Here is a 16562-nt window from a genome sequence, read left to right as displayed (position 1 = left end):
GTTAGCCATGCCTCAGCCCACTGGAGAGCCCTTCCTCGAAGTAATCCACATATAAAGCGTATATTCATGGCCCCCGAGTGAAAGCGCATAGGACACTGTTGAAAAATATACTCGCACTGGAACAGGAATCCCCGACAGAGATGAGGCTGGCCCGAATATGGCTCCGGATCCATGCCTCTCGGTTCCGGAGGACGCGGCGGCCCCCCAGCGGCCGCAGGTGGGGCAACAAGGAGCGCGGCCACTTGTTGGGTCAAAGTCTGATTTAAATCTAACAGAGTCCGGATTGACTGTTCGTGCTGGTGGGATGGTGGGAGCGCACTTGCCGGAGCGCCTGATCCGGACCCGAGTTCGCTTGGTCCATCGTGGCCAGACCGTTCTGTCGTAACGGGTGCGGGAAGGACCAAGAGGTGCAGACTCGGGGCAAGGTTACAGTGTTTATTTACAAAGGCAGTGAAAGTCAGTCTTAATAGTTCATATAAGTTCACACGACAGAAAATCACGGAGCGGGAGGCAGACCAGGCGGGCGGAGTGCAGGTCGGGGACGAGGAAACCAGGACCGGGGTGCAGGCAAGAGCAGGGCGAGACCGGGACAGGCTGGTCTGGCGTAGTCCAGAGAGCGGAGTCCGAGACCGAAGGTAAGCAGCAAGCCGGAGACCAGGAGGAGACAGGTAGCGAGACGAAGGGGTGACTTTACCGGAGCCGGAGCGCAGAGGCAGGAGCGAGGATGAGCGCGGACAGGGATCTGGAGGGTAACAAAATCCAAATGAGTACATACAAGCTGGTAACAGGACACAAAACTGAGCTAGAGCATTCACATTTACACGCGGACGGTCTGGCGCCGAGTGTAGTCTGCCGAGCCGTCAAGTACTCAGCAGCAGGTGGCGGTGATTACGCTAATGCGCTCCAGGTGCGTGCGGGGAGAAGTCTCTAACTCCGCCCAGCTCCGGGCAGACAGGTCGGGGAGGGGTAGAGAGCACGGGAGGACAGGAACAAACGGGCGTCATGACAATTCGACGCGTAAGAAAAAAAATTACGGATGGATGTGTAAAATAGAAGTAGTTGTGTGAAAAAATGCAGTAAATTCTGATACTTCGTTTAACATGATTTGGCTAAAAAGAATAAAGTCTAGGTCTAGGTAAACTATACTGGCCCATAGTTGTGCTCAGTCCTTAAAGGGTTATTACCGCTAATACTTCGGCGACGCCTCCTGACTACGGGTGTCATAATTGACCAATATTGATCCATATATAAGGCACATCGGATTATAAGGCGCACTGTGGGTTTTTGAGAAAATTAAAGGCTTTTAGGTTCGCCTTATGGGCTCGACACGCGGGGAGCGACTAACGACAGCATGCAGCGACACTCATCGCAGAGGCTTTAAAGTCGAACACACGGGCAGCGACAAACTGCAGCGACGAGCGGCAGCTTGTCACGTCGCGCTCTGTTCTAGAGCAGATCGCGAGCCTCCTACTCGTCTGATTGGCTGTTTATTTGGAGGGAATTTTGAGGTTAATAGCGGTAGATGGGGAAAAAGACGCTAAAATGAAATCTCGTAAAGTTTTGCTTCATTTGACTAAAATATTACAATTGGTTGCACTCTACAAAACTAAAAAAAAAAAAAAAAAGCGATCCTGGGTCCACCCTATTCTGCAGCTAATTATTTTTAATGTAAAAACCTTAAATAAATATATATTTTTTAATGTTTAATCAGTCTTTAATACGTTTGGTTATTAGCCTCCATAAATTTATCTGAATTAACAAATTTTCGCCTGTTAACTTACCACTCATATTCACTCTGGCACCAACGAGTTCCCAGGCAGCTGCTTTTTTTTGATATATCTCGGTAGTCTCTTTGAAATATGTCAAAAAGAATTGGGAAATCCGACACCGTGAGTATAACTTTCTCCTCCATGATGTTTCTGAAGTGGACAGTGCATTGGCTCGTCAATCAAACTCTCGCTGATTGGCTGTTGTGCAGGTGACAACGATAAAAGTAGAACATTTTTCAACTTTCATTAGTCGCGTCGCAGGCACGTCGACATGCACGAGCGCGAGGTTTTCACGTGCACGACTTTCGCTTGTCGCGGAGGTGAGAGAGATGAGCGCACAGAGACCATTGAAAATAAATGGAGAGCGAGCGACGTCGCTCCCCGTGTGTCGAGCCCATTATAGTGCGGAAAATATGGTAGAAGAACTCAGACTGGTTGAGACACATTCTTGGACAGTTTTGTCAGTTACTGGTGCAAAGTGAGTCAGGTGTCTAGGTGGCTGCAGGGGTGTAATTTACATTGTGAAATGTATGGCATTTTTAGTACTCTGAACTTTGTCATTAAAGAATACTGCAAAGTCATTGCACTTAGATGTGGAAATTAGTTCTAACAGCAGCAGAGGTTGGAGGGTTTGCTGATTTGTTTACTGTTTGCAAACAGGACACAAGAGGTGTTACTGCACCAAAACCAATACCTCTCCTTGTTTTTACATAAACTGTGCTTGTACATGTAAATAATGTCTCTGTAAATCTCATAATGAGCCTAGAGATTTGATTTTGACCATTCCCGCTTGGCCCTCCTGCTCTTCCTTTTCTGTGCCCTGACCAAGTGTCTGTTCCTCTGTAACGCTTTCTGCTTATCATTAACCATTTTAATTTTCATTATCATTTTCTATCAACAATGCACCTGTGTTATCATTTATGTGTGATCCTGTCTGAACCTGATTGCATCTCTTTTTCGGCCCCAAGCAGGTGGATAAGACTTTCTAAAGCTATTGTGACATGGATTTGCAATCGGTGATATTAACCATACACCAGGAGAAAACCTAATACAATCTGACAGACGGCAAACTCCAGCTCAGTTTTAAAGTTTAGTTGTTGTAGAACGTTGATGCCACGTAAATGTGATACAACTGAAAACACTACTTTTGATCAATGAGGAAAACAAAACACATTCAGGCAATCCGTACAAGCCTTGTCACCCGATCCTTTCTTTGTCCACTTCAGTTAATTCATTTCAGGTACCGATGGCTTGGATTTCTCTTGATGTATGTGTACACGTTATAATTACAGTAATAACAGTACTAGGTGTTTGCAAAAAAAATGCTAGAAGCCTTGTATTGCTCAATGACAATTTTCTTTTTTTCTCACCAGATACGCAAAAAAAGGCCTTGCAATGAACATGAATGAGACTGGCTTTTAATAACTCCCATTTAACTCAAAAGAGTATTCAAATTCTTTCTCCAAAGTCCAATATCTTGCTTGCTTGACGCATCATTGGCTTGGATTAAACACCATAGCTGATTGATGATTTGAAACCATTGGGTTAGATGGTACATGTTATGAAAGCTACAAGTCAGTGTACCCGAGAAATATTACGAGTTGCTTTGTTACAGTTTAGACATGTCAAGTTTGCATGCAAGTTGCATGGTCAAGTAAAAGAATCACAGTGTTTCAGATAGTAATATATTTGTCTTCTGTAAATTTTAAAATATAAATTGCTTTAGCATTTAATAGCCATTTTAAACCAGCACAATTAGGAAACTTGACACACAGTTTTGTCTCAGTTTTATTATACTGTGGTCAGAGGTGAAGCCCCATCTGTGAACTGTTTCCTTTTTCTTGTCAACCACATCCTTTGTGAGAAAAAGGCAATGGTTGTCTGTTCTTTGTCTGCACTTTTTTTTTCTGGTTAAAATCGAATCATTCGTTTACTTAGTTGAGACAGTGCACATTAAAGAACACCATTTACATGCCAGTTTTTCCATTGACTGTCCCGCTCTCACAAACACTGTCTCATTCATACACAAGAGTGCATGATGTCCCTCTGAGAACTGATTAAGATCTGGTGTGAATTTTGAGAACCAATCGTTTTTATGTAATTCACTTGGCCACCACCACAGAAAAGGTCTGCACACACCCCTGTGGAGTAAAGTAGACCTCACAATACCCTCCTCACTATAATGTTAATGTGTTAATGTATAATGTTAATGTTATAATGTCATTTTTTGTGTGAAAACTATAGGGGGAAGTCAGGTAAAATGATTGGGGGAGCACAGCTCCTAAATGAGTAATATCAGCCACTCTTTCAAATATCAGACATTTCAGCTGTTTTGATTGGTTTGTTAATGGACTATGATATGTTCATACAGTGGTACCAAAACAGCTAAAATATGACTGTGTGTAACTAAACATATTTAGCAGTCCGCGCCTGCTGTTTTCTGTCACCGGGTGTCACCTATAAAAGGCCACTCCCTCTTTCCCCTTGCCCTCTGACCTCGCACACTTCTAGAGCATGAAGCCTGTTGCTGGTGGGCGAAGCGAGGGGCGTTCAGTGCTGCCTGGCAATGTATCATGTGACCGTTTACCTCATACTTTTAAACTAAACCCAGCAAAAGAAAACTAAATAATAAATTACACATACCCTTTTGTAAATGAACTGTCTCTGTCAAGTCAGTTAACGAACCTGTGGGACCTTTTTCCGCTTTGTGACTTTTATTTATTTTTTGGGCTATGTCCAGTCATGTTGTTGGTTTCGTTTGTTTAATTTAACTTTTTATTTAGTTAGTGATCCACTCTGTAGATGCTTCAGTGCTCATCATTCACCGTGGCAACATTGGGAAAGTAAAGATACAGTAAATGGAAAATCTAATTTAAAGGTCCTATATTACATGTAATTGATGGTCATGAGCTTTAAGCCATGTTACCGCTTCAAAAACCTATTTTTGTGTGTTTGAGTTACCCATTGCTGTGTGTGCACGCGCGAGTGTGCGTGTGTATAAAGTATATAAGTACACATTCACAATTTGAGCAAAACATAAAATAAAAACAAATAAAAACATAAAAACAGCTAGAAAAAAAAAACGATTGATTCAATTGTTACTAAAAATTGCACAAATTAATTCCGTTTTAAAAAAATTCAGCACAAATCTTTATCAAAATCAAAATTTTGAAGCTTTATTAGATCTTAAAATCTGCGTGAATTTTATACTCTTTAAGTGCCTACATTTTTAAATGGATAGGCTACATTTTTAAATGGATAGGCTACATACTTTACAATACTTTAATACTTTTACTTAAGTGGATTTTCTAATGTGATACTATATATTTTTACTCATTTACTGTATCTGTACTTTTACTTAACTAACAATATTGAGTACTTCCTCCACACTGTATTTTAGTGAAGTTTTGAGTAGGCCATAATAAACCTGCTCCTGGCCCCGCCCCTCTTGAGCTGCGGGTGGGCGGGTAGGGTCCTCGCGGAGCTGTGACATCAGTCAGAGCAGCTCGCGCGCTCAGCAGACCCACAGGCTGACCGGTGAGTGAGCGCTTTAATACTTCACATCTGTTTATATCTCATTATTTACAGCCACACTGATGCTCTACAGCTAACGGGAAAAGTGTTTCGCTCGTGTCTATTGGAACTATCCACTGTCTAAACAGTGTGAAACATATATATATATATATATTTTTTTTGCACAATTATATCCTAATCATAACAGTCGCTAGTTTTATCATCCTGAACTTGTAGTGTGTGCTATCACCGCTGAAAAAAAATAATAAAATAAAAATAATAGGATAAACTGAATCAATTAGACTAGGTAATTCGTTTATTTACTCATAGCTGAAGAATGTTGTAAAATGATCTGGATGATTGCAAGTTTTACACAGCTACAGGTCTCTCAGTTTGCAAAAGAAAGACATTGTGTAACTTCATCTCTTTTATCTTACTCAAGAACATATAGGCTAATCTAAACCTACTAACAGTAGACTTACAATAGACTTGTGAGCTATGCAAAACTGTGTAAAACTGTGTTAATGCTACTCAGCGCGTTTTAAATTCTGTTTGTAGAGGGGATGGGGCAATCAGTTTATAGTTGCCATTCAGACAGACTACAGGTTTGATTTGACTCCACATTTTCACCATAATGAAATATGGATAAAAGACCAGGCCTTGTTTTGTTCCCTTAAACCAAGGTCATAGATGTCATTATTTCACAACATGTGTCTGTTGTTAAATTGAGTAACAGAGTAAAAGCATTTCATTTCCTTGTATTTCTTTTGAAAATGTTGTTTTTTTTACTATGACAAATGTCTGGATTCGAGAGCAAGTCATACGTTCCATTCCTATTGAGAGACATGACAGCATTTTAAGTTTGTCACCACCCTCTTGCACTTGCATTCATTTTGAATTATAAACCATTTTACATAAACCTGTTATTATAAATTATGACATAAAAAATAAACTAGTACTTTAATTTCAAATTGAGCTATAGCAGACCTATTGTGCTTGAGCCTGCTGTATAGTTATAATCTGCAACACACCTGTAGATCATTATGTTATAATTTGGACATTTTAAATTGCAATATTCATCTAAGACAACTTAATAAAAGAAACAAGTGAACTGACTTGGAAAATGGCAGTGCCCAATGGGAGCTGACGTCTCCATAAACATCATCCTATGGAAAGCTGCACATTACACTAGCGAGCAGTAGATTTTTTTTTTCATTTGTACCAAAATGACACGGCAACACTGCCGAATCCTACACGTATCATTAATTAAGAAAATAAAATTGGAGAACGAAGTAAGAACAGAGCAGTAGGCATGTACCGGGGGTGGTGGTAATATGGTGTCTTGAAAATAAGCGATTAAAGATTACTTCAACATGCACAAACCACTCCCAAAACAACTTCAGAGGGTGATTGAGAAGGGAAAATAACTGTAACATGACTAAAAGCCATGAAAATTGTATTTTGCAGAATAGGTCTGGTTTAATAATACCAAAAAAATCCTTTTATTGTATATAACATGTTAACTAACCCTAAAAAATTCTGGGTTATCTTTTACACCCAACTGCTGGGTTCGACCTACCCTTCAGAAGGACTGTTTTGCTCAACCCAAATGCTGGGTCAGCAAGTTGGCTTTTTAAATGGAACATAGTGACAGAGAATTTTCCACCTTTCGCCCGGTCTACCCAGCGGTCTGGGTCAAATACAGACTCTTGGACTCTCCACAGCAGCCAGTACCACCTCCTCTGATCCAGGAAAACTTCTGTAAAGGTATTTATACATGATTTGTTAGTTTATCTTTCTGATTTTAAACAATAAGTCAATATAGTAATTATTGTGACAGGTCTATTCACAAGTCCATCATGTTGTGCCAGTTAATGTCCCTAAAGAAACATTTGACCCTCTGAGTCCTGATGCTGTCTTTAACTACAGCTCAGCACCGTCAGAGTAACGCTATTTTGAATTTGAATGTTTCTCAGATCAGTCCATGACATTTGGGTTTGACATTTCACCATCACTAGGCCTGTCACAATAACACATTTTGAAGTTTGATATATATCGCTGAAGAAAATATAGATGATAAACGATAATATTGAAACTAATTTATGCCACTGACAACAACAACTAAGTGAGTAGTAGTCGTAGCAGCAGTAATAGTAGTAGTAGTAAGTAGAGTTAGCCCCTAAAAACTATTCTAAATGTATAACATGGTTAAAACACGATCTGCAAAAAAACCCATATTGGAATGAAACTCTTTAGTAATAAGTTTTGTCTGTAATGAGTCATAGAAATAATTTATTCAACTCAACTCAAATCTTGTAGAACAAAAAAAATAACCACAAAAGTCCCCCACTATTGTAAAGAAAAAGTCCCCACCAAAAATATAGACCCCGAAAATGATTGTTGATTTATTGAAGATAAGTCGATGTTGTAATTTTTGTGACAGGTCTAACCGTCACACTATTCCTCCTGTGAACATGACACTTTCTCTGTTTGTTCCACAGTGAAATCTGCTGAGACTGAAGCTGTGGGCAGTTTTGATGGACAAGCTTGATGTGTAGTTTGTTATGACATGTTTTAAATGTAATTATATATTTAAAAATGTGGTTTAAAAATAAAATAAGTAAAATAAATAGTACTGTGGTGGTCATTGTAAACATTAACACATGTACTGAGTAGAATGAACCCATCAGAGTATTTCATTATATCCTAGAACTGAAAAGAAAAAATATTCCAAAAAGTTAGGTTAAAATAATAAATAACAATAATAATTGTAAAAAATAATTGTGAGTATTGTATTCTTGTACAGGTAGTTTGTGAAAAAACTAAAAAATATCTACTACAAAAATATCTGGTTCATCTGGCTTTTATCTTTTGGGTGAACCAGTTTTTGTAGGTTTGGAAATGACAGGAATCTCATACTGTGAAAATTCTCTGAAGTTTTCAGACACACCTGCTGTGTAAGGAATGGTAACATCTTTTCCTTCTGGGTTCAGATTTCGCCAGAAGCAAAGGTGGTACTATTCCTTACACACTTTAAGACAAAAACAGGTTCACTCAAAGGATAAAACCCCGAGCCAAAAACAAAGTAATGTAGTCTACTCCATTCAGTGTAGTGAAGAGTGCAGTGAGCGTTACATTGGAGAAACTAAAGATCTACTCCATAAGAGGATGTACCAACACCGGCGGGAGAGTTCCTCTGGACCCCAGTCTGCTGAACATCTTCATCTCAAAGCCACTAACCACTCCTTTGAAGATAGTGAAGTTCAGATCTTAGCCAGAGAAAAGAAATGTTTTGAGAGGGGAGTTAAAGAAGGATTTTTTGTTAGGAAAGAGAATCCTTCCTTAAACAGGAATGGGCGCCTGAGACGTAATCTCTCCCCATCTATAACTCCATCCTCAGACCCAGAACAATGAGAACAATACCAGTATCATTAAGGCCTGAATAGGGTAGTTTCAGCTGAAACTGGAGACAATAGATGTTCACAGTTTCAGTGTAGTTAGCTCTTCCCTTCAGATAGATATAAGGCAGTGTCAACCAGTAAACTGACCAGAACTGAAGAAGCGGCTTAGATGAGCAGCCAAACGTCTTCACTCCTACAGCAATTTGTCCAATTGACAGATTTTAACTTCGTCTTTTGCTATGGATCAGACCTGGACAACTGAGGGTTTACACAGATATGTGTTTATGTGTTGTATTTGGGTCAAAAATAAATTCAAACTTCATCACTTCCTCATTTCTAAGTGACATCACATTTTGTCTATTTTCGTAAGAACCAGATCTCCAGACCAGCTTTGTTACGATTTCATACCCTTACTACTTTCAAGAGAAAAAGAAAGCAATACATTTCTTTTAAAACGTTAAAATAATAAAAATACATTGCACATTATAATGCATACAGACATGATCGCCAATGTCTTGTTGTTGTCACTTATAAAAAAGGGCAGTACTATAGCAGCTGTTTAAATATGAAACCTCTTCATAATATTAAAATTATAATTATTCATATCCTTAACATTTTTGAACTGTCAGCAACTTTAATTGTTATCGTGAGATAATCGTTAATCAGCATTCTTTTGGCCATGATAATCGTGACACCAGACTTTAATATCGTCCCACGCCTAGTCTGTCTAAAAGGCCTAATTCAACACAAGCAGCCTGCCCGTCCATGGGAGTGAATCTCTCCTTCCCGTCACTGTGGTTTTCCTTGAGGTGTGCTCTGGGGCCGTTGTCCATTTGTTTGTTTTCTGTGACTCCTGGTTAATCTATCTGTTATTGACCAAAGTCTGTTTAACTGTTGGATTTTCTAACTTCCTTATTGGTTAAATCAGTGACTGTGTTAACCGCTGTTGTGTTTATGGTCTTAACAGAATAAATTAAATTGAATCTTTCTTAAGTAAAAATTATGAGTTTCAACATTTTCTGACTATTTCCTGTAGTGACATTTCATACAAGATGTTCCCTCAATCTTAATAGAGCTTTGGGTGTTGTAAATGTTATACATTAGTTAATTAGTAAGCCAGCACTGAAATTCCTGCCTGAAGTGACCTCGAAGTGACTCATTTACCCTATTGTTGCTGATGTTGAACTAGTGTAAGTGGAGAGGGCGTTTAAATTATTCATTCGGTAGGTGTTGGCAATACCCATGATATGTGTTTGTGTGTTTGTGTGTGTACATGTTGGTGAAACCAACCTTCTGTGTACTAGGCATCGGACAATATTGAAATATGGGGTCAAGATTATCATGGCCAAAATAATTGCAATTAACAATTATATCATGATAATTATTAAAGTTGCACACATTTAAAAATGTTATTGATATGAATAGTTATAATTTTTATATTTTGAAGAAGCTCCATGTTTAGACAACTGTGTCTTAAGTGAAAGAAGCAGGTTTGTTTTATTATCTTTGTTGGCGATTATATGAAATGTGAAGGATTAGCGTGTCCTTTTTTTCATGATAAACAATATTATTGTTATGGGGTTGTTTGGTGGTGTGAGATTGGGCAGGAGGGTGGAGGGTGGTTGGGTGCAAAGAATTACTTACTACAGAAGCGGTCATGATCATAGACTTTATGCCAACAGCAAAGTCGTAGTATAGTAGTATTTATAATAGTACTTATAATGAGCATAAACTGTATAAAGAAGTGGACTAAGTCACCCATAGCGTTTGGCTTCAGTCAAATGAAGCTCATCGAGACTAGAGCAGTTATAGCAGCGGATTTTGAGCCAAGGTGTATATTAGGAATTCTGACTGCGAGTATCATAGCAACCAAAGACCCAATCCGGAGCAAGGCTGTCGAAGGTAATGCCGCTTCCCGCCTGCACTGCTGGTTTTGCAGGGGGTTGGCATGCTGTCAATCAAACCTTTTACTAACACTAGTGGGAGTGGCCTCCGGGAAAGAAGGCGCCTGATTTGTCTCTTATTAATGTTCATGTCTTGAGTTATGGACACAATAGCAAAATAAAAACACCAGGATCATGTAGAATGAGTTAATAAACACTTTACGACCAAAATGACGAGGCTCACTGCAGCAGTTACAGAGAGAGGGGTGACAGAGGTGTATTTGGATCGCAGAGACTCGCAGGTTAACTATGTCCATTTACACATACAGTCTATGATAATGAGTCATAGAAGTTACTGAATCGAATCAAATTAAATCTTGTTGTATTATAAAAAATGAATCACTTAATAAAAAGACAATCCTACCGGTACATAGACATCTTGTCGTCATCTTGGACTGTCCTATTGTTACTTGTGAAGTGACATCACAAGTAACTGGGGGAACTGCATGCATGTCCATGGATAAATGTTCAGCAGTAAGCATGGTGACACAATGCACACATTAGCAAACACAGAGTAATGCATTTTTAGATTGTCTTTATCTTGTAATGAAATCCTCTAATTGGCTAACTCTATATTTTTGTCTTCACAGTTCCTCTTCATCATGAAAATTACATACGTCAAAAAGCCTTTGTTCCTCATGCTAGCAGCTTTGGGGGTTTTAATGCTCCATCTATATAAAGACACGAACAACTCTCAACATGATGACATTCGATTTCAAAAGAAAAAGTTCCAGGCAGGTGTTGAAAGTGAGGCAAAAGAAACCCATTCTCAAGCTACAAAGGTCAACTCCTATGTGTACTCTTGGCCCAAGTGTGAACGCAACATGTCTGCAGCCAACATCTCAGACTTTAACACTCTACCAGGTCACATTAAAGACTTCTTGTACTATCGCCATTGTCGGCACTTCCCTATGCTCCTTGACATTCCCAACAAATGTGGCGGGCCGGAAAAGTCCTCTGATGTGTTTCTCTTGTTGGTGATCAAAAGTTCTCCTGGGAATTATGAGCGGAGAGAGGTGCTGCGCAACACATGGGCCAAGGAGCGACAACATAATGGCTTGCGGATACAAAGGATTTTTATTTCAGGGATATCAGGCAGCGGTCAGGAGGCACAGAGGCTCAACAGACTTCTTCAGGTGGAACACAAGTTATATAACGACATCCTGCAGTGGGACTTTACAGATTCTTTTTTTAATCTTACTCTGAAGCAGATTTTGTTTTTGGAGTGGGCAGATCGAAACTGCCCCAACGCTCGCTTTCACTTTAACGGTGATGACGATGTTTTCGCCCACACAAGCAACATGGTCGAGTATCTCCACGACCTGCCAGACAATGATGGCAGCAAGCATCTGTTCATAGGGCATCTGATCCAGAATGTAGGTCCCATTAGGTCACCAGGAAGTAAGTACTACGTGCCGGTTCAGGTGGAGGAATCAGACTCCTATCCTCCGTACTGCGGTGGAGGGGGCTTCTTACTGTCTGGCTACACCGTTTCAGTTATTTACGATATGTCTAAATCCATTCGATTGCTCCCGATCGATGATGTTTACATGGGGATGTGCCTGGCCAAAGCCGGTTTACGTCCGGAGTCGCACACATTGGTGAAGACTGCAGGACTGTACATTCCCTCCAAAGTAGATGAATATGACCCGTGTTTTTACAGAGAGGTCCTCCTAGTGCATCGCTTCCTTCCCGGACAAATGTTTCTCATGTGGCACCAAATAGAGAATCCAAACCTGCACTGCAGTTCTTCGTTCAAAATACATGAAACTCAATAGGGGACATGAAGCAGACTTAAAAGGACGAGAAACATTTTAGCATTCTGTTGATTTTTGGGGTTTCTTTTAAGTTAAGTTGCTTTTTGTATGAGCAGCCATTTTCTGCACTCAAAAAATGAAATGTTGATCCTAAATTTAAATATTTGTCATGGCCGCATTTGATAACATTTTTATAAAGCGCTTTTCCACCATCAAGTTAAAGTGCTTTACGTCAAGGAACCACTCACCGATTCACACACCAATGTACACAGACACTGTGGACAAGGTGTGTTAAGTGCCTCGCCCGAGGCCACGTGGAAGTATTCATCTGTGGAAACTGGAATCGCACCGCCAACCTGTGGGTCAGTGGATTTGACCGTTCTACCGATGATGTTTATGTAGAATGGAGTTATGGAGTTTTGAACCGCCAACTCTCTGATCCACTGACAAACACTCTACCAACAACCACACATTCATACATTTGTGTACGCAGACACTGGGTAGGTTAAGTGTCTTGCCCAAGGACACAAAGACAGCATTCATCTGTGGTAGCTGGAATCGCAAAGCAATAGTTGACTATACAAGTTTACCAAAAAAAATATATATGGAAAAAGGAGACACATTTTATTTTTTTGAGTGTGGAGCTGGAGTTTCTGTGGCCTTGGACATACTCTTTCCTGAAAACAAAGGAACTGATGTCATTGACTTTTATTGTATTATAAAGGAAGGAAGCATTTGTTAACTGCTGTATAGTATTTGTTATAAGTTTATATTTCTAAAGATAGACAGTGTTTTTTAAAGTTTTGTGCATTATTGTGAATTGAAAATGGCAGCCAATGACAGCCATTTCACAGAATGGAAATAGTTGTCCACAAACTGCAAATATGGACCAGGGTACTGTTGCCAAAAGTTGCACTCAAGTTGTAGTCGAGTACTTTTCATATCAAAATACTATTACTCTAGTAGAAGTACAAAGTAGTGGTCCAAGAAATTACTCGAGTAAAAGTAAAAGTATCTGGGGAAACTACTACCCAAGTGAGTGTCATTGTCTGGATGCCTTGTTTACAGTTTAAAGTGAATGTAATTAGAAGGATAAAACATTAAATAGATAAACTGTAAATCTATTATCCATTATCCTTGGGTAGACCAGATCAAACGTTTGGGCACTCTCTCATTCGATGTTTTTTTTTCTTAATTATTTCTACTTTCTGCATTTTATATACATAGAAAAGACATCAAATTTTACTTTACTACATAATTCCATAGATCTATCTTCATATATGATGTGTAGAAAACAGTTTAATTAATGAGATGCCATGTCCGACCTTTTGACTTGTAGTGTAACATTTGTCACTTGCGGATTTACTCACACTGGGGAGAGTAACCAAAACTTTTAGTAAGTAAGAGTGCTGTTATATTACTCAAGTTGGAGTAAAAGTATGCAAACTAAACTATTGCTTAGGTAAATGTACTTAGATAGATCTGAGTATCCACTTTGGATGCTGTATAGCCTAATGCCTCTGTTGGGCATTCAGGACAGACGCTGGATACATGGCATTTAAGGACACAACACCCCTAAATGTATTGTCTTTATTAAGATATGAACTCACACCCATGTCATACTGTGTCGTACCACAGGAGAAGATATTTAAGAGCTTTAATCCATGTTGTAATTCTGTTAATCCTCAAAAACATATCTGGAGTTGTGTTTTGTTTCATTCACACATGTTTGAGTAACTCTTTATTATTATCTGTGTGCATCTCCAAAGCACAAAATGCTCTGTTCTACTTTGTGATGTCATGACTATAGTTTTCAAATTAAAAGCTCCTTTTACTTTTAGTTCAGTACAGATTGGAAATTCAAGAGCTGAAATTATCCAAATGATTTTATTAAAGGTGTGTGCAGTTTAAAAACAAAGTTAGCACTTCCTGTATTACCAGTGTTTTCTGTTTGAGAGAAAAATGCCGAAAAATGCAGGGTTTGTGTGTTAAACCTGTGAATGAAACAAAACACAACTCCAGGAAACAGTATAATCATCATTATTTTAAAACAACGGCGTAATATGAGCCCTTTAAGATAGTTAAACTGGTTCATTACAGCCACTGCCTTACAAATAGAAACAACCAAAATGAAATGGGGGGAAAAAAGCGCTGTATGTAACAACAATACCTAAACTGCACTGGCGAGCTTTACTTACATTACATTTATTTATTAACAACTCATGCGGCAGGAAGCCATGAAATGCAGCTATGAAATATGTGCAATGGATAGCAATACTGTGCATTTGAATGTTGGGGTTGTTTTGTATTGGGGATATTTGCTGATACGATGCACTTTCTGACTTACTCAGGTAAATGCACATATACCTATACCAAGTATCATCATGTGAAGAATTTTATATGCAGTTTGATTCTATACTTGAGCTCTAATTATGTTTATTTCTTCTTTTTTTAAATAGTTTTACTTATTAACCATGAATCTGATTTGGGATGTGTTAAAACTAGTTTTAATGAGGTGTGAGTAAAAGTCACACTGAACACTGAAACTTGAAAATGAAGAATGTTGATGGGTTTGTTTGTTTGGTGTATATATATATATATGGAGTACAGAGTATACATGTTATGGGTGTATATTAATGTGGTTAACTGTTTTATATTTTTTTATTATGAGTGTAATGGTTGGTTTCTTTGAAGAGTGGAACATGATTCAACACTGAACTGGCCATAAAAGTTACACGTGTACATGGACCTCCCTGTAATAAAAGTGGGCTTCTGGAGTTGTTGTGTTTGTTGCATTTATTTGCACACCTTAAACATCACTATTCATCTCATTTATGGCTGATTAAAATAGGAAATCCCTAACAGAAGTTACATTATGGGCTCTTCTTTGATCTTGGTTTCATAAACTTTCAAGATTATATACACTACTTGCCTCATTCAGTGTTTTTTTTTTATTTCCTACATAATTCCATACATCTTACTTAATATATTTGAAGTCTTCTGTCTGTATATACAATGTAAACAGTAGTAAAAAATAAAGACAAAAAAACTTTTGGCTGGCAGTATATGTAAATAGACTCTGTGCATTGACGCTGGTTTGGATGAGTTGGTCAGTGAGATATTTATGATCCAGCCAAGCCTAGTTTTGAGTTTATCTTAAATAAGTCAAGGTTGTAGATAGAGGAAAACAAATAATACACGTTTACTTGGTCTTAAGGCTGGTAACCTTGAGTAAACAGTACAAGGTGATGTTCACTGGTTGAAGTATTTTATTATGTGGGTAAAAGTACACATCCAATAGGCCTCCAAGTAAATGTTGCTTTGTTTAAGAGTTCTATTTAAAAGTGCTGTGGTTTAAATAAAGAAATAAAAAGTTTTTTTTTTACAACATGCCCAAGTACAAATTGTATTTTGGTTTATCTTGTTCAGCCAACCTCAATTAAGAAATACAAGCAAAATATATGATTAAATTAGAAAAATACGAGACTTTTGATTTAAAATGAGTAAAATGCAGACAGGCGGTTTTTCTGGTTCTTGTGTTAGTACAAACAGACATAGTGGCTTGGATATGGGGTTTGACTTTTGGGGTTTGGTCATAAATCAGATCATGGGTGGACCCCGCTGACCCTAAGATTGCACGGTTTATAGATTTGAAACAGTCTAGACAAGCTATAGTTATAGATTTCCCATAGATCAAAGGTCTGCTACCGCCCATTTCAAACCAAATGAAAGTTAGAAAGACTTTTACAATCAACAAGACAAAGTGATTGATCGATTTATTTAAAAGATCAGGGTCAGCTGTTTTCAGCTATTAATACAGTATAAAAAATAAGTAACATTTTGCATTTATGAACCTTGTGGAATTATTTCAAGTGTTTTTAGGGTGTTTAGGGTGATTTGCTCAAACAAACACTAAAAAATATAAATAAAATAAAGCATAATAATTTCTATAAAATGGATAGTCTTTGGTTTGCTACAAACACTGTCAAATATAAACTTAATAAAGTACACACACACACACACACCCACCCCTACACACACACACACACGCAAACTTCTGCACTGGTGAAAAAGACTTCAGTCCCAGTGTTGAAAGAAAACAAATTAAAAGTAGTGAAGTACTGTACAGATTTTAGGTATTTGTACATACTTTTTATACTTGAGAGCAGTATCTGTACT

At 38.4% G+C, this 16562-nt stretch overlaps 1 protein-coding gene across 1 annotated transcript; it reads left to right on the top strand.

Annotated features, from left to right (window-relative positions):
• Positions 1 to 5267: 5267 nt before the first annotated feature.
• On the top strand, positions 5268 to 15159 carry LOC117369728 (N-acetyllactosaminide beta-1,3-N-acetylglucosaminyltransferase 3-like). Its single transcript, XM_033965056.2, has 2 exons — positions 5268 to 5306; positions 11217 to 15159. Exon 2 carries the CDS (start codon positions 11229 to 11231, stop codon positions 12402 to 12404), a length of 1176 nt encoding a protein of 391 aa, XP_033820947.1. The 5' UTR covers positions 5268 to 5306; positions 11217 to 11228; the 3' UTR covers positions 12405 to 15159.
• The last annotated feature ends 1403 nt before the right edge of the window (positions 15160 to 16562 follow it).

Source organism: Periophthalmus magnuspinnatus, chromosome 4 (genome assembly GCF_009829125.3).
Source record: "Periophthalmus magnuspinnatus isolate fPerMag1 chromosome 4, fPerMag1.2.pri, whole genome shotgun sequence".
Taxonomy (NCBI): domain Eukaryota; kingdom Metazoa; phylum Chordata; class Actinopteri; order Gobiiformes; family Gobiidae; genus Periophthalmus; species Periophthalmus magnuspinnatus.
Note: the sequence above shows the minus strand (reverse complement) of the source record. Positions and strands in the feature narration are given on the sequence as shown.